This window comes from Stenella coeruleoalba (assembly GCF_951394435.1).
Source record: "Stenella coeruleoalba genome assembly, chromosome: 10".
Classification (NCBI taxonomy): domain Eukaryota; kingdom Metazoa; phylum Chordata; class Mammalia; order Artiodactyla; family Delphinidae; genus Stenella; species Stenella coeruleoalba.
The window spans coordinates 79,039,339-79,058,312 of NC_137156.1; the positions used below are offsets into that span (position 1 = coordinate 79,039,339).

The 18,974-nt window shown below is 41.1% G+C and overlaps 1 protein-coding gene across 1 annotated transcript in view; it reads right to left on the reverse strand.

Annotated features, from left to right (window-relative positions):
* LOC307192970 (cadherin-related family member 3-like) overlaps nucleotides 1-10,687 on the reverse strand; it is a gene marked incomplete at both ends in the record, with an annotated part of 35,399 nt that extends 24,712 nt beyond the window's left edge. The window contains 3 exon segments of the mRNA XM_079934345.1: nucleotides 3,523-3,611; nucleotides 4,154-4,372; nucleotides 10,678-10,687. Of these exon segments, the coding sequence (XP_079790471.1) occupies nucleotides 3,523-3,611; nucleotides 4,154-4,372; nucleotides 10,678-10,687 (318 nt within the window).
* Nucleotides 10,688-18,974: the final 8,287 nt, after the last annotated feature.

An 18,974-nucleotide genomic window follows, 5' to 3' on the forward strand; every position in this document is an offset into this window, starting at 1 on the left:
TCCTTCTTACTGATGAACTTCCTTTGACATTTCTTGCAGGTCAAGCATGCTGGTAATCAATTTCCTCAGTTTGTGTTTAGCTGAAAAAGTCTTTATTCCTCTTTGGCTTTTGAAGGACAATTTCACTGGATATAGACTTCTTGTTGATTTTTTTTTTCCTTTGAGCATTTAAAATATTTCACTCCACTCTCTTTTTGCTTGCATAGTTTCTAACAAGAAGTCTGCTGTATTTCTTACCTTTGTTCCTCTTCAGGTGTGGTGTTCATTTTCCTGTGGCTTCTATCAAGATTTTCTCTTTGTCTTTGGGTTTCTGAACTTTGAATATGATTTGCCTAAGGGCATGTGTGTATGTGTGTGTATCCAGATGAGATGAGGTTCAGGAAAATTCTTCTCTCCAAGAGAGTAGGCTTTGTTAGGAGAAAGCTCTGGGTTTATTTCACAATGATTCTTTTCTCTCTCTCGCTCGCCGCAAGACACAGGTGATATTTTTTGAATCTTCACTGTGAAAACCTAATTAGTGGAGTTCCTGGTGGTAAAAACTATGAAAGTGTGGGGTCCGCCTAAGACTGTGGCACCCAGCACTTTGTCTCATGGTAGTCTACCTTCAGCCTCCAGCAAGTCATCAGAATTACCATGAGAAGTCTTTGTACCTGCTTATGGCTCTAGCAGTTTCTGCTCCAAATAAGCAGAAATTGGCTGTGACTCTTGGGTTTCACCAGTCTATCCACATTTTGGAGTGCTGGTTCCTCCTGATGGGTCCAAGAAAAGTCTTTGATTTTCAGCTGGTTCAGGATAAGAGGTCTTACTTTTTCTATCTCTAAGAACCAGAGTTTCAGGGATCTTTGAACATGTATGGTAGCAATGGTGGTACAGCATGAAAAATCTTAGTCCTGGAACATAGTGAGTCTAGATATATAAAAATCCACTCGTGTTACATTAATTATTGTGGGCCAAGTCTTCATCTAGAATTTCCTCTTTCATCATTATAACGACCCCAGAGATATGTCACGTTTTGTCAATCTTACAGCAGCATCTAGTATAATCTTTCTACCCTGTGGGGTGCTCGATACATGAAAAGTTAACAGGTGTTACATTTCATTTAAAAAAGTACTATGGACTAATAATTACAACAAATCAGATTAAACAAACATCTCTCTATTAGAGAACTCCTCAGGGCATTTAATATGCTGGGTATTGCGAATGCAGAGGAGATAAGTAGACATCACTTCCCTGAATCATTTGATCATAGGATGTTTTATTTTTCTCTTGGAGCATCTGGTGGGACTTGTGTTTGGTGGAATATACTTTGGTATGGTTTTGGTAGTATGAGAAGAAACACACTGGCTTTAGAGCAAAAGGAACATGGGTTTGAATTTTAACTACACTATTTTTTAGGCCAATTGCTTAATCCTATTAGCCTAATGGTGCTCATCTATAAATTAAGGGCATAATACATTAGCTTATTGATCCATTACTTAACATCATAATAGACAGTAGTATCTGCTTCAGGGATTAACACAAGGATTCAATGATATAAGATATATGCCTGTCACCTGATAAACACTTAACAGTTATTAATGTCATTATTATTATCATCATACACCAGACTCCAAAGAGTGGTAAGCTCTTTCCCAGATTAGAACCAGTTTTTCTCTGAACCGATGTGAAGTCAAATGCAAATGAAAGTTGTTGCCCAGTCATGAATACTTGAATAACACATCTGGTCTGATCTCCTGTGTTAGAAGGATGTGTGTAGGAGTGGATCTAACTGTAAGTTTCCACGGCCTATATCAACACTGAAATGTCATTCCATGTTTTGTAAGATTCACAAGGAACATTGCATGAGACTTCCACATATGGCCCAGCAACCAATTCTCTTCTGAGAAAAGTATAGGGTCAGGGCCAAAAGCATTTAATCTCTACGACCAGGCATTTGGGAGTCTTTCATGTGAAATGAATTACTTTCATTCACTGGCTAGTAAGTCACTGTGATTGCATATTAAAGTCACAGCTAAGCCCTATTGGACTGTGATGTGTTTTCCACACTAAAATGTCAACATGGTGGGTGACCTGCCATGCAGAACACCAGGGAAGCAATTGCAATATGATATCTGGTGCCCGTGTGGCTGGAGTTGCTCAGTGCTGGACTCAACACTATAATCTTGAATAGGTTGATTTGGAGCAATATGCATGATTAGGTGGCTTAATTGCATGTTGTAAAGGAAGCTGTGACCTTTCCAGTCCCATCCTGGATGTGGTTTTGTGCTCTTGGGAGGAGGATAAGACAAATGTGTGTGGGGGGGGGGGAACTTGACAACAGCAGTGTTCATTCGTGTAATTACTTGAGTGTGTTCAATACCTTATAAAACCATACGGACAATGCCTCAGATATTAGTGACCATCTATTGTTTAAAGAAAATTTTGTAAAAGACAAGTTGCCTTGGATAAGGACCCAGTAGCATTACCAGTAAATTGTAAATGTTGAAAGTACAGCATCAGCATGAACAATTCTCTAATTTTTCACCAATTTAGAAAAGTCGTACAACATTAAAAATTTAAGGCCGTGATATTCTTGTCTATCAATCCATTAGCTAAAAATGTTACAGCCTAATAATGTCATAACGATTCCATATGACATCAAAATTAAGACAGTAATATAAATCCTGTCATTTGGAAGATATTTTACAGTTGAAAAACTACTTTTAAGTCCATTATAACGCGAGAGAAAGCAGTATGAGAGAAGACAAAGCAGATATCATTTTCCCAATTTTACAGCTAAAGCAGAGAAGCAGGCGTGTAAAAGACTTAGAGCAGGGCTTCCCTGGTGGCGCAGTGGTTGAGAGTCCGCCTGCGGATGCAGGGGACACGGGTTCGTGCCCTGGTCCGGGAAGATCCCACGTGCTGCGGAGCGGCTGGGCCCGTGAGCCATGGCCGCTGAGCCTGCGCGTCCGGAGCCTGTGCTCCGCAATGGGAGAGGCCACAACAGTGACAGGCCCGCGTACCGTAAAAAAAAAAAGACTTAGAGCAGTAAAGTTGGGACTTAAATCCAAGTCTCTTGGCACAAAATCCACAGTTTCATCCCCCTCCCGTGGTATCTGTACCTAGAGGACACCTATTCTAAATAAGTTCATTCTTGGGGCGTTATCAAGCCTGAGGACCAGACCTAGTGCTTTGAAATACAAGTTAATTCTGCCAGGAAGTTGTACTGTTTCGCAGCAGTCTGTGTAGCCAAAATCCCCAAGAATGAAATGAAATGCTTGGCATCTTTTGACAAAAGTTACCTAAGGATCAGGCTGGGCCTGCCTGCGCACAGTGAAACGCACCAGAAGGGAAGAAATGACCCAGACAACCCAGCCTTCTTTCATTTTCCCCTGAAATGTCCTCATAATTGAGGCAAGAGTTATGTTTGGAACATGAAGTGTGGGCATAATTGATCTGGTTATCTCCATGACTCTACTTGTGAACACAGTCACTCATAAAACCACCAGGCACTGATAGTCTCTGCCCCAAAGCATGAATTACCTTGAAAACAGCATCCTCTGGATCCTTGGCCGCTGCCCTGTAAATGACTGCACCAGGGGCAGTGTCTTCTAGGACATCAATCTCAGTAACTGCCAGAAAATGTAAAATAGACGTCCAGAAACTCCTCATTCAATCCTGGATCTTAGGTCAAACAATGCCTTGTGCTTGCTCCGTACAGATGTTTTTATAGGGTGATTCCCATTAATCATCATCATAATAATAATAGACATCGTTTATCAAGTATCTATCATGTATCAGGTATAGAGCAAAGAGGTATATACATTTAAATAAAAACAATATTGAACGTTTCATGAGTGCTTATAACTGCTAAGCACTCAAAACCATTGGTGACTATTATTTCCATTTTACTAAGGATTAGAAAGAGTAAGTAACTCTCAGCATTAAATAAACCTCCAGTGCTCTCAGCATTAAATAAACTGATCCATCTGTTGCTCTTAGCACAGTGCCTGCTACATGGCGCCCTGTAAGTGGCAGTCGTGTATCAGTATTTTTGTTATCATTATTCACCTTATCACTCTTATAACCGTGACACTACTAGAGGACACAGGGCATGATGCCGACATACATATGTCCACAGTGTCCTTCCTTCCTCAAGAGAAGAGCTCTGTACCTTGGTCTCTTTGAGCAAGGGATCCGATGAAGATGGGTGTCTCATTCACAACTGCAATCTGGATTAAAATGGTCTGTGAGGCTGTTGCCCCTTGATCGTCTTTGGCATAAATTATCAGGGAGTAAAGAGCCACCATCTCAAAGTCCAGCTTGGGTACTCCAGTGGTGAATAACGAAAATTTTTTTTTAATGCAGAATAATGGAATGAATGACTGGCTTCCTAAAGATGTAGACAGAATATTTTAGACCTATAATTCCCACTATGAATCAGCACTTTAAAAAAAAGAAATAAAAACCTTGTATTTAAAAAGTGGAAGCAGGGACTTCCCTGGTGGTCCAGTGGTTAAGACTCTGTGCTCCCAATGCAGGGGGCCCAGGTTCAATCCCTGGTCAGGGAACTAGATCCCGCATGTCTGCATGCTGCAACTAAAGATCCCCCATGCCGCAGCTAAGACCCGGCACAGCCAAATAAATAAATATTAAAAATAAAATAAAAAAATAGAAAATGGAAGCAAGGGGATCTGATTTCTTAAAGACTTCCATGAACAGAGAATTCACGCATGTTGTATCAAATGGTTTCCCCTTCATCCAGCCCACTTTTCCACGTTATTCTTCCAAATGACAAAGCTGATCACATCCCTTCGCCTACTCTAATTTATCACAATTTATCCTAAGCACATTACAAATAGCTCATTCTATCCTTGCTAGGGGTACTATTATTGGGTACATTTTACAGATGTAGAAATTGAGGCTTGTAGAAGTTAAGCAACTCAGCCAAGTTTTCGCAGACAGAAATACAATAGCTCTGGACTCCATCTGACGTCACACTTATGCTCCTACTCTTTTTTTTTTTTTTTTTTTTTTTTTTTTTTTTTGCAGTACGCGGGCCTCTCACTGTTGGGGCCCCTCCCGTTGCGGAGCACAGGCTCCAGACGCGCAGGCTCAGCGGTCATGGCTCACGGGCCCAGCCGCTCCGCGGCATGTGGGATCCTCCCGGACCGGGGCACGAACCCGCGTCCCCTGCATCGGCAGGCAGACTCTCAACCACTGCGCCACCAGGGAAGCCCTATGCTTCTACTTTTAATCATTAGCCTAAACTGCCTAGCACCTCAAAACTGGATAGAAAGGGAGCACAAGAGTCTTTTTCCTCCCCATTCAGTCACCCCAAATCTCTTACTCTATGTTTTCCATGATTGTTTCACACTGGTTTTCAGGGGTTTTTTAATAAATTTATTTATTTATTTTTGGATACATTGGGTCTCCGTTGCTGCGTGCAGGCTTTCTCTAGCTGCAGCCAGCGGGGGCTACTCTTCGTTGCGGTGCATGGGCTTCTCATTGTGGTGGCTTCTCTTCTTGCAGAGCATGGGCTCTAGGCGCGCGGGCTTCAGTAGTTGTGGCACACAGGCTCAATAGTTATGGCTCACGGGCTTAGTTGCTTCACGGCATGTGGGATCTTCCCAGACCAGGCTTGAACCCGTGTTCCCTGCATTGGCAGGAGGATTCTTAACCACTGCGCCACCCGGGAAATCCCTCACACTGGTTTTTGAACTGCTCTCTTCAGGGATCCCCTGAGGTTGAACAACAGGAGAACTGGGTTCAAGTCCACGTCCACTATGAAATGGCTTCAAGACTTTGGCCATGACCCTTCAGGTCTCTAATTTGGATTTCTTCACCCTCACATGAAAGCCTTGTATGTTCTGTTGCTAATGTCCTTTCCATGTCTGGTCTGATATGGGTGGGTTGGGAAATTCTTGTTTCTAAAGATTTTCTCACTGGTAAAGTTACAGAAAATAAAGATTTTATTGAGTAGCAAAACCCACTGAAAGTTTGGCCACTTGTCTTTGCATGTTCTATGTCAAACCATGAACCCCTTGTCCATAACGATGATGGATTCTAAGGCAATAATAATAGCTTACGTGTACTAAGCACTTACTATGTACCAACTGCAAATGTTTAATTTGACTCATTTAACCCTGAAAAAAAGACAAGACCCAGTGTTATCGGTACTATTAGTATGCCCAGTTAACAAATGAAGTAACTGAGGCTTAGAGAGGTCACCAAGCAAAGAACAGAGGCAAAATGTGAATTCAGGCTTTTTGTACCAAAGTCCATGCCCTTAACCACACTGTTCCACTTCCAGTGTGTCTGCCTTCTCAGTAAGAGAATCACGGACCCTGAGTACAGAGGATCATCACGCCATCCTGCCAGCCTCATGCTAACAAAGGCTAACATTTATTGAGCACTTTCTATGTGCCAGGCATTGCTCTCAGCTTTTGACATCATTTAAACATCAAACAAAACATCAAAACAAACTCACAAGGAAGATAACATTATTACTCCCATTTCACAGAAGAGGCAACTGAAGTTTGGACTATATAATACAGCCAGGAAAGTCACACTGCTGGAAGAGGCAGTACTTGGACCTGACCCCTGCCAGTCTATGCCAGGGCTCTTGCACTGACCCACACCACCTCTGGCAGTTACCCCTGAGTGTTTTCCTCCCACTACCATGAGAAGTCAGTAATATATTCCTATTTGACAGCATTCCTCTACCAAACACTTATCGCAGGCTGGACACTTCATCTCTTAGATTCTCACAATTATCCCATGGAGCAAATGCTGTCAGCGACCTCATTCTACCGATGAGGAAACTGAGGCCCAGAAATTAGATGACCGAAGTAACACAGCTAGGAAGTGACAGAGCTAAGATTTAAAGCCAGATTTAAAAAGTCTTCCTGACTCTACAACCCGTTTTCTTTCTCTCAAACGCTGATGCTTCCTGATAAGTTAATTTAATACTTTAGCCTGATTTGAAGATACATAGGATTTTCAAGTTGCAATTGGGCACAGTCTTGTTCTCAAGGACTCTTGCCCAAGAAACACAGCCCTCAACTCAGGACGGCCCTAATGGTGTGGTTCCCTCTGCTTCGGGAGCCCACGGGGGCAGCAGCTGTGTCCTTCTTACTCCCTAGCTCCTCCCACAGTATCAGGCTTTTCAACAAATACTTGCTAAATGTTTAAAAATGCAAATGCTGGGCTTCCCTGGTGGTGCAGTGGTTGAGAGTCCGCCTGCCGATGCAGGGGACGCGGGTTCGTGCCCCGGTCCGGGAAGATCCCACATGCCGCGGAGCGGCGGGGCCCGTGAGCCATGGCCGCTGAGCCTGTGCATCCGGAGCCTGTGCTCCGCAACGGGAGAGGCCACAACAGTGAGAGGCCCGCGTACCGCAAAAAAAAAAAAAAAAAAAAAAGCAAATGCTATTCGTTACACTTTACAGTGGAAGAAGACAGGAAGATGGTGTAAGTCTTCCTCTGGTTGATTACTCCTGTCCAAGGAGCAGAAGGTGCACACCCAAAGGGTAACTTGAATTCCTTTTGCCGTACTGCCTGTGCAACCCCATTAAGATTACCCAATGACAGGTAGCAATTTGAAGATTACATAACCGGAGCGTACCTTGTCTCATTTCATTGATGTATCTGTATAATCAGGTCACTTCAAGCTTTGTTATTGTTTCTTCAGGAGACTAGTTTGGCTTTGGATTTTTTTCTTTCTTTTTTTCTTTTCTTTTTTTCCTTTTTTTTTTTTTTTTTTGGTTTGACTGCCTGCCCAGTCACCCCTCCCAAGTCTTTTGCAAACCAAACAAGCATATATCCTGCAAGGAAGGAAGTTCAACCAAGGATAATGATATGCTAAACCTCACATAAAACAGTATATCCCCTTTTATAGAGTGATGTTGTAAAAACATATTAACTCATTTAGTTGTGCCTTTATCTGTAGATTTATTTCCATGCTATGAAACTGTTTCATGATTGAAATGTTTCTAAAGCTATCTAGAGCTGGTATATGACATAATTATGGTAATGTGACAATCTTTCTTTGTTCTCTGTAATTTAACTACAATAGCACTGAATATTGAAGTATAAATATATTTATTATAGTAACATGTACGGTGTTAATTGCTCCTTATGGCCAAGCACTAAATGGCATTTTACATACATTATCTCATGGGATCTTCTTACCAATCCCTGAGTGAGGTGGTATTATTATTATTAATCTCTTTATACGGAAAAGAAAACCAAAGTGCAGAAAAGTAATTTTCCCAAGGTCACATTGCTACTAACTGGAGGGGCTTTGATTCAAACCTAGGTTTCTTGAACCACAAAACTTATGCTTAGAACAGCTGTGATTCACTTTTTCACCAAAAACAAAACAAAACAATAAGCAAACTACTGAACAATCTTTGCATCTTTTGAGGTTTAGACTTATAACAAAAATCAAATTAAGAACAAGCATTAGATAGCATTTTGCACCGAACTGAGGTTGGAAGCAAATGTAAAATCTGACAATACCAAGGTTTGGCAAGGATATTCCATTAGCCACCTAGTGGGTATCCTTTGCCCCCCTCTAGTCTGTTCTTACAGCAGCTAGAGTAGTCTTTTTAAAATGTAAGCAAGTCATATACCTTTTCTGCACAATTCCGCAAAGTTTTCTTAGATGTGGGATGTGGACTTAATGTCCCTACTTCTTTACCCTTCCCTATCTTCAAGCCCTTTGCCATGTGATTTTACAGTGCCTTCTATTAGAAGCAGTGTCTGTATCTCCACACCATGGCATGGACATACGACTTGCTTTAACCCATGGGATGTGAGCAGACATAGGTCTTGAAATGTACATTTGGGCTTGGGCATGTCCTCAGTGTTAAAGAATGGTGAGAGGCAGGAAAAACAGAGCGTGAACCCAACATATAGCCTGGAGACAAACCAGGCTAGATCAGCTAACCACAGGCCAACCCACAGATACATGAGCCAGAAACAAATGCTTACTGTTGTGTGCCACTGAGTTTTGAGGTGCTTTGTTACACAGCATTGTTGCAGCTGTAGTTAAATGATGCCCCACCTTACTGAGAATACATCTAAAATCCTAGCCATTCCCCAGAAGATTTACAGTCCTTCCTATGTGACCACTCCCCTTGCTCACTCCCCTCGGCCACAGTAACTGCTTGCTGTTTTTTGAAAGCATCTTACTGTGCTTTACAGAGTATTTTATGTCACTTGATCCTCCTAACAACCCGATGAAATTATGAAGGAATACAGTACCATTATCCCACTTCGCAGATGTGACAACTGTAGATCCAAACCTTGCACAAGGTGCCACAGCTATTTAATGATAGCATTGGGGCCAGCAATCTGTCCACTAACCTTTGCATTACCCCACAGCATTTTATCTATTTTCCTTTTAGGATATTTTAATAGCATGTAAACAACTATATTCTAAACAATGAATTTTAAAAATTAAGATGAGGATGCACTGTGTCCCCATATACAAATTGAGACTGGTGCAACCACTTAACTAATTGTGCAGTAACCTCAGGGGTCACCAGCATCTCCCCTAACACTGTCTGACAGTGTGTATTTCCTCACATCTTTATAATACTAGGTATTATCAAACTTTATTGACTTTGCCAGTCTGTTAGGCATAAAGCTATCTTTATTAAGCTCAAAACTGTGTATATTCATTCTGAATTTACTTACAACTTCCGGTGATCTTTTTCAGTTTCTACAGGAGAAAGTCTAATCCACTTAGCAAAGCTTTCATTCACTCACTGAAATTTGACTGAGCACCTACTATGTGTCAGGTACTATGATAGGCACTGGGCACACAAAGATCAATTCAGACCAGGCACTTGTCCTCAAGAAACCCACCATCTAGTTGAGGAGATAAATACCTGCACAGTGAGCAATAATGCCGTGTAATAAGAGGAGTGATAAAACCTGTGGTGGACATTTGTTGTCTACCACCTAATCTTTTCTCATCCTTGCTTCAACGGTCCCATTTTTAGTACAAATTTGCATTGCAGTTCCACCTCTTTCTCTACTGGTCTTAGTGGGGCTGTGCTCCCAACCAAGGTGAAAGGCAGTAACCCAACTTTAAGTCAATCATCGCATCTCATTCCACTGGCCTTAGTGGTTGGTTCAGAGTGAACGTGCGACCCAAACCAGTCCAATCAGATTGAATCTCAGGACTTTTTAATGGAATGCTGGGAAATGACCCTGGAAGATGTAGCCCTGGGATTTGTTGGTAGCCATCTTGCAGCCATGTGGAGGGAGGCTTCCTGAGAATGGAACCATCTAGAGAAAACCAGAGAGAAACCAAGTCCTCTTCACATTGTTTGAATCATGGATCAAGCTTCACCTAAAGTAATATTAGATCTACTTTCTTAAAGAGTTCATATTTTAAAGAAGTTCTTTTTTGTCTTAAGTCATTTTGGGTTGGGTTCCTGTTATTTTCAATTGGAAAAATGCTAACTGATGCACAGAGGAAAAGAAGCTAACACTGGCTGTGGATTTCAAGGATGGCTAACTGGAGAAGGGGAAGCCTGGTTGAATCTTAAACTATGGGAGGCAAAGGAGATCAAGACAATTCAAGCCAAGGAGACAGTGTATTAGGGAAACTGCTTGCTGAGCGGTAAGGCTTGAGATGCACAGACCCCTTCAGGATGTGATTCCACCTACCTTTTCATGACTCACCTCTGGCCATTTCCTCCCTCACACTCTTCGAGCCATACTAATACTTGGTCTTTAAGAAATGCCATAGTTTTATACTTCTAGGCTTTCGCTAATGCTGTTTCCTCTGATGTAATGCCCTTTCCCTTGAGTCCTCTAGAAGGAATGTTAGCTCCTTGACAAAGGTTATCCCAGGCTTTCTCAGTTTGGATTTCTCCTGAGTTATGACTGCTCTTTGTATCAACGTCTGTCTAGCCCACATCACCATTATAGTAGCGTAACTAACACTGATAGAGACCTGACTGACTACCAAGCACTATTCAAGCACTTTATGTATTTAATAGTGCCTGTGAGGCACCTGTTGTTTTCATCCATATTTCATAAATGACAAATCCATATTCTATAGATGACAAAAATCAGAACAGACAAGTTAATTCATTTTGCCCAGAGTGATACATACAAAACCAGGATCTGAACCCAGGCAGTTTGGCTCCACAGTCCATACTCTTACCCACTATCTCCTGCTGCCTCTCCTGATTCACTACAGCTGGTCATTTAGCCATCCGTTCACCCTCTCGGTTTCAGAGCCTCTTAAAGCCAGGAGCCAGTGCAGATGCCCCTACATAATAAGTAAGGCTCTTTGGTGGAAATCACACATTTCTCTTTAGGACTTTATTACCCCCCAGCACAGCAAACAACATGTGCTTCATGTTCATATGGTTCCCCTTGCTCCTGAGTCCCATGGGGGGTGAGGCCGAGGGGTCCATGTGAATGGTATGCGTGCAGTGACTTTGCATCATATTTGAGGAAGCTTGAGCTTAGGAAACCCAAACCTTGTAAAATGAGCAGTAAGCCTGCCTGAACTTTGCTCCAGAGGGGTAAATTAGCTTTATTATACTGGATGCTAAACAAGACTTTCTAACATGGCTCACAGACACTGTAGGATCTACCCACCGCTACCGCCACCTCCTTTACAGTCTAGTCTCTTTTTTTTTTTGTCACGAATGGACTTTTATTTTATTATTTTTTAAAATTTATTATTATTATTTTTACATCTTTATTGGAGTATAATTGCTTTACAATGGTATGTTAGTTTCTGCTTTATAACAAAGTGAATCAGTTATACATATACGTATGTTCCCATATCTCCTCCCTCTTGCGTCTCCCGCCCTCCTAGTCTCTGTTTCTACTCCCCCTTCAGCCCCTGTCATTTGGGCCTCCTCTCAGTCCCTTCTCTTCACTATATTCTTTCTTGCCAAAGGGCCTTTGCACTTGCTGTTCTCGCTACTTGGAGTTCTCTCTCTCTCTCTGTTTAATTCCTATTCATTCTGAAGGTTGCTTCTCATGTAGTTCTTCCTCAGGGAAGCCTGACTAAGTCACATGTCCCATTTAAGTGCTCTCACAGACCCGTCGGCCTCTTTTCCATGCCTCCTATTACACTTACAATGTTATACTTCTGTGAGTATTTACTTGACTATTATATTTCCCTATGAAGCAGTAAACACCATGAGGGCAAGGACAATGTTCCATGAGAGCCCCACTGCCTTGCCCTGTGTCTGAGGATGTCCTCAGTAGACACCTGTAAAATAAGTGCATCTTGGATTTTTCCAGCAACTGATACCTAATGGGGTCCCAAAGCAGCCGGTACCTTCGCTTACAAGATGTATAGGAATGCAAGGGACCCTGGAGAACTATCTCCTAGGCAGGGTTGGTCTTTTTCTTTCCTTTTCTTTTTTTTTTTTGGTTTCCAAACTTGTTTATAAATGTGTACAGATGCTAAGTGTCCTGCCCCCATTCCATCCATACCCACCTCTACGTGCAGAAGGCTACTTACTGAGAGCATTTCCAGCTCTGCCAGGGTGGCAGCATGGCCTGTGCTCAGGGAGAGCCAGAGTGCCAGAGAGTTCATGGCCCTGGATGCAGCCCTCCACGGGTGGCCAACAGGGACCTGGTGGTTAAACAGCTCAACCTCTTCACCCTTGGTAACTCGAGATGTGCTTCTGCATTGGATGCTTGAGTCCCAGTGGGACTGAGCTCTGGTTGCCCTCACGGCTTACATGCTTGATGACGCGCCTTTTTATTAGCTGCCTTCCACTTCTTATTTCGTCATCCCCCTACTGGAGCTTTCTGGGATCACCTCCCAAATAAATCTACTTGCACTGGAACCCTTCTCTTGGGTTCTGCTTGCAGAAGAGCATGTGATATAACCGTTTTTTAAAATGTACAACAGAGCATAAAGATTATTGCAGTGGCCATCCACAGTAAGAAAAGAACAGGAGGGGACAACACAGAGGGGACCAGGAGGATGCTGTGCATACACTAGTCTTGTATCACCTTTGAGAAACTCTCTTCACGTTCTTTGTTCCAATTATCCTGACCTGCTTTCCATTTCTTTTGATCATCTCTGGATAATTATATAAATTGTTTCTAAAATACCTTTTTCTTCCCCAAATTCTACCCATTCTTTTGTTCCCTCTTAGATACCACTTCCTTCAGAAAGCCTGCCCTGACCTGCCCAGGTTGGATTAGATACTTCTCAGTGTTTCCATGTCACGCCATCATGACATTGGACACATTGTGTTATAATTTCCTTTCACTTGTGTGACTCCCCGGGAAACCACAAATTTAACTGCAAGGAATGTGTCTATTTTGGACACTAAATAAGAGTACCTGATATGTATTTGTTGAATGAATAATAAATAATATTAATGACCATTTATAGGACATTCTTTCACATAAATTTTTTTCATTTAATCCTCACAATAGCTCTGGAGCAAGGGGTAGTATTATTATCACTTCCATGTCACGCATAAGAAAACTAAGGCACAGAAAGTCCAACTGGCCTAAAATTACACAGCTGATAAGTGGTAGAGTCAGGATTTGAACCCCAAACTTGATGGATCCAAATCACATATTCTTAAATGATAGAGATGAGTTCATGATTCAGAGTGAAGTCCTTTGGGGTAAAAATTGGGAAAGGTAAAAGTCCTCAGAATTTCAACTTTTGAGAAGGCCCTCACCAAACTACTACTAGTTCTGGGGAGAAAAGAGAGGGACCACATCAGAAATGGACTTTTGAACCAAGCAGACCTTGACTTACATCCCAGGTCCGTCTCTTACTGGTCATGTGACCACTTGGGCAAGCAACTCACCTCCTCTGAAGGTGGAAGTCAACTGCTGTTTGATTAGAAGCCTCGTTGGCTGAACTAAACCAAGGAGCAGATCACTGTATTTAAGAGATAAGTGATTTCGATTATTGGCCATTATTTTAACAAAGATTTGCCATTTACTCTCATGGGAAACGTAGGATTTCTTTTTACATCAACTCATTATAAGTTTTATTAGACAGGATGCATGAAATGTGAGTAAAAATAGTTTCCTAAATGACATTATTCGATACAACTTCTGTCTAGCTCTGCAGTGCCAGGAAATTACTCAGTGCTGGAAGTCACAATACATTCAGAGACAAAAGCCATTATACTCCCTACTGGGCTGGCCCACTTCAACTCTGTTTTTCTATCTTTCCTTCTTTCCCTCTCTTTTATTTGTTGTCTGCTGCCCTTGAAGTTCAGCTGGGCCTCTTCTTTACGGTGAAGATTTTAGCTAAGGTAGACTAAGGCTAGACTCTCAACAACCTCTTTGGAAAGAGGAAAGAATAAGACAGTGCCCTGAATTCAGGTCCTCTTGCCTCTCCACTCTCAAATTAAAATTCTGTTCCAATTTAATTGGTCAGGCAATTATCAAGTGCTAGGGAGGTGGACCAGGTATTGTTGTATCATTATTTTTTTGAAATGAACAAGAAAACTTAAAAGACATTGCAGTGGTCATTCACAGTAAGAGAATATGTGTATGAATGCTCTCATACAATGATGAGCAGGGCCTTTTACCTGCTTCTTCTCTCCCACGCCAGGCACTCCCAGCCTAATAGCAGGTGTGATGTCTCCAGGAAGAGGAAGGAAGCCGTTTCAGTACCTTGGCCATGTTCCTTTTTCCCTTCAGCTCTTACCACTTCAGTGCACTCAAGCGCAGTTCTGTCTGCCAGCCCCTGCACCTTGTCTGATGACGCCCTCTAACTCTGAAGTGCTGGAGAATTAATGCTTCTCTCTCTCTTTTTCTTTTTTTTTTCTTTTGTCTCCATCCAAGGAAACTTTCTTGACTCAGTTATTTCATGAATCTATTTCTAAATATGTTGGCAATGTTTTCTCCAGTCATAGATACTCCACCATCCTCTTTCGTATATCAACAAATTCTCTTCTGCTTCCAAATGTGTCCTTTAGGTCACACTTAAGAAATGATCTGAAAATTTCAGAAGCATGAAATTTGTAAATGGAAAACTTTAAACTTCTGCTCATCACTTTTCCTTTGGAACAGCATTTCGAAGTCTTTTTCAGAATTTTTTTCTCCATAGCTGAAATTTGCACTCCATGAGGGATATGTGTGTATGCTGGGGTGGGGGGATTGTGGTTATTTAGCAAAGTGTGGTGCTGGAGGGTTGTGATAGAATAATGGCCTCACCCAAAGATGCCCACTTCCTGTTCCCCAGAACCTCTGAATATTTTACCTTACATGGCAAAAGGGACCTTGCCAGAGTGACTAAGTTAGGGATCTTGAGATGGGGAGATGATCCCGGGTTATCTGGATGAGACCAATATAGTCCCAAGGGTCCTTAAAAGTGGAAGAAGGAGGCAGAAAAAGAGAATCAGAAGGAGGTATGATGAATGTCAATACTTTGATGTTAGCCCAGTGAGACCTGTGTCAGAGTGCTAACTGCAGAACTGTGAGGTCATAAATCTATGCTGTCTTAAGGCACCACCAAGTTTGTGGTAATCTGTTACAGCAGCAAAAGAAAACTAATACGGGGGCTATTTAGATTATGTTAGAAAATACTGATACGCACATTTTACATGATTGAGCAACTCGGAGCAGAGGTGACAATGTGCTAAAGCTGAAATCAGGTAACACCATGTTTTTTCTCAAAATCCTATAATAGCTTTTCATCTCGCACAGAGTGAAAGCCAAGTTCAGATGCTGGCCTCCAAGCCCCACATGATAGATGTCTCCACGTATTATCTGGCCTCATATTCCTCTACGCTTGCCTTCTCTCCCTTCTGCTCAAGCCACACAAGCCTTTCTGTTCCTTAGACATATCAAGCAGGTCCTGCCTCAGGGCCTTTGCCTTGACCATACTCCCTGTCCAAAAGCATCTTCCCTGGATAGCCACATTTCCCGTTTACTCACTTCCTTTAGGACTCTGATATGATGGGGCCAAGAACAGTGTCTGGCCATAGTAGGCCCTTAATAAATATTTGTTGAATGAATAAATGAATAAAATGATTCCTTTTTGCTAACTGAAGTAGCTCAGTTAGATACTACTGACCTACTTATCAAGACCTTATTATTTTGTGACACTGTATGCATTAGAAAATTTACAATTACATGTCATTTCATTGGTTCAGATTTTCTATTCAATTCTACAGGTTGGGCCATGTCAACAGTGCATTTCTGCATTTAACGATGCCTCTTTGCCATCACATTAAAGAATGAATTGATTTTAGGTTCTTCAATATATTTTTATGTGCTGAGAAACTTGGGAATACTAAGTTTCCCACTAAAGGTGTATTCTGAAAAACAGCTTAATACCTTGAATATATAATAATTTCTAGGAAAGAGGACAATTATTTTAGGAGCATATCAACGCATCCATCAAACGGTTATTTAAACAAGTAGAGTTGGCATTTTATTATGCATTTCCAGTCAGAATAATTACAAAATGAATGCTCCATTTTGTGAAATTACATCAGTAACTCGAAATAAAAAGTATAAAAATAGTGGTAGGCCCATAGCTGGATCATAGGAAGAAATTGTGAAAAATTACTGAAAGCTATTTTAAAATCCTGGCATGTGACTTAATAGAATGATGGAGATTGAAGAGCCTACATATTTGTACCCAAGGACAAGAGAAGATGTGAAAAACAACTGGTTGAATTCTTTTAGTGGAAATTGTAATATAATGTCCAACACCTGGGCGTAGGACATAAGGGAGTAGTGGGGACTGTGGTGAAACTGAAAGCTTGTTTCAGGGCAGCCACTACTCAACTCATATGGGAATGTATGCTGAGTTGCCAGATCTTCTTATTTTTTGTGAGGATCCTAAAATGGAGATTTTTATGTAAACTCTTCTAATATTCAAAACATGCTGGACACCAAATGCATCTGAGAGTCTATAGTTTGTGACCCCAGGTTTAAGATAAAAATCTTCACCCAAACACACAAAAATAGCAAAACAGAACAAATTAATAAAGTCTTTCTTAGACTTCATTAGATCCTGACTTTACTAAATGTCCCACCTGCTGAGTTGATGTGATCAATTCATCTGTAATTTCAATTTCAAAAAGAGAGATGCATATATAAGACAGGAGTAGTGGATTCAAGTAGAGTATTCCATACCTTAAGAAAAATTCCGTTTACAGAATTTCGAGGACTACAGAACAGCCCTGTCTAATATGTAATTTAAAATTTTCTAGTAACTACTTTGTTAAAAGTTTTTTTATTAAGGTGAAATTAATTTCGATACTATATTTTATTTAACTCAATGGGTTCAAAATATCATCACTAAAATATATAATCAGTATTTTTAAATATTAATAATATATTTTATATTCTTTTATTCACTTTAAGTCTTCAAAATTCAGGATGTATTTTACACTTAAACTGCATCTCAGTTCAGACTCGCCATATTCAAGTGGTTAATGACCATGAGTGGATGGTGGTTACCATATTGAGCAGCACAGCTATAGAAGTTCATTGTTGTTTTTCCAAATATTATTATTCATTTTTATTGGAAGTATCAAGTCTAATCATGGCTAACTAAGAAGCTGGAAATTATCTTATTGAACTTTTTCAGTTTTAAGACACCCATCATTTATTCTTAGAATTTTAACATATCTTACATGACTTTTTGTTGGCAATAATAACAGTTTGGCTTTTATCCTGTTCCAGAGGCAACTGATTCTAAAGCAAATAGCTAAATTCATCAATTGAGTTTTTTTATGAAATCAACCCATGCAACAGTGAGGGAAAAAAAATCACTTATACAAATGTCTTGGTATTATGCATTCAAAGTTTGGATAATTAATTTTTAAATTCTTGGGTTTTTTTTTTTTAGTTTAATGTAATACATACTCATTTTTTAAAAAATCAAACAACGCCACAACTACTGAAGCCTGCGCGCCTAGAGCCCGTGCTCTGCAACACGAGAAGCCACTGCAATGAGAAGCCCGCGCACCGCAACGAAGAGTAGCCCTCTCTCGCCGCAACTAGAGAAAGCCCGCATGCAGCAACAAGGACCCAACGCAGCCAAAAATAAATAAATAAATAGATGTCTTTTTTAAAATATATAAAAAAAAAAGTTATAGGAGATGAGTCTAAAGTTATAGATACCAACCTGGGGCAGCAACCAACACAAAAAGCAAATGAAAACAAGGCATCATTTCTTGAAAAGCCACTTGCTTCAGCCCAAGCCTTCACTGACCACTAGGGAGTGGCACCTCTTGGTAAGGAGTCCTCTGGTGAAACATCCTGTCTCTGGGCGCCCAGTATACACCTCCTCGTGGCACAATTCTTGCTAAGTGATCTGTAAAGTGACACCCTCTTCTCTCAAATGGGCAAAAGCTCCAGTAAGAAGATTTTCTTGAGCAAAGAGAAAAAGTCCCCGATTTATTTTCCCCTACATGCAAAGGCCTCCCAAACCCTGGGGTGGCCAGAATTAGTGAGGACTCTTCATTCATTTTCAAAAGGATTCAGTTTTTAAATGACTGCACTAAGACACATTGTCCTGCCTTGTTCTATATGTTTATCGCTCCAAGATTTGGCCTAAGACTGAATGGAGAGTTTACATGAAAAGATCTCTGGGGCCAGCACATAGGTGACCCACAGGCTAAATAGGACCTGCGGGCCACATTTTTAAATGCATGAAGAGCCTTTACAATTTGAACTCCAAGAGCATTTGATTGGTCCAGCACCCTACGGTTTACCACAGTTGCCGCGCCTCCCTGTTACACCGCGCAGCTTCTCCCATTTCCCTGTCTCGGCCCATGAGCATTCGTGTTTGCAATCCCAGACTCAGTGGTTTCAATCAATTGCTATCTGAATAGGAGTCACATGTTGTTACCTAAATAGGCTTATGTGATCTCAGATATTTTCAATAGAAGGATGATGTTAAGAACAAGGGTGTTGTGTTTTGACCAAGCTTTGCCCTGCTCTGGCTTTTTAAAGGGACATTTACAAATGTCTAGGGAATGATTGTATGGGTTTTACTCCAA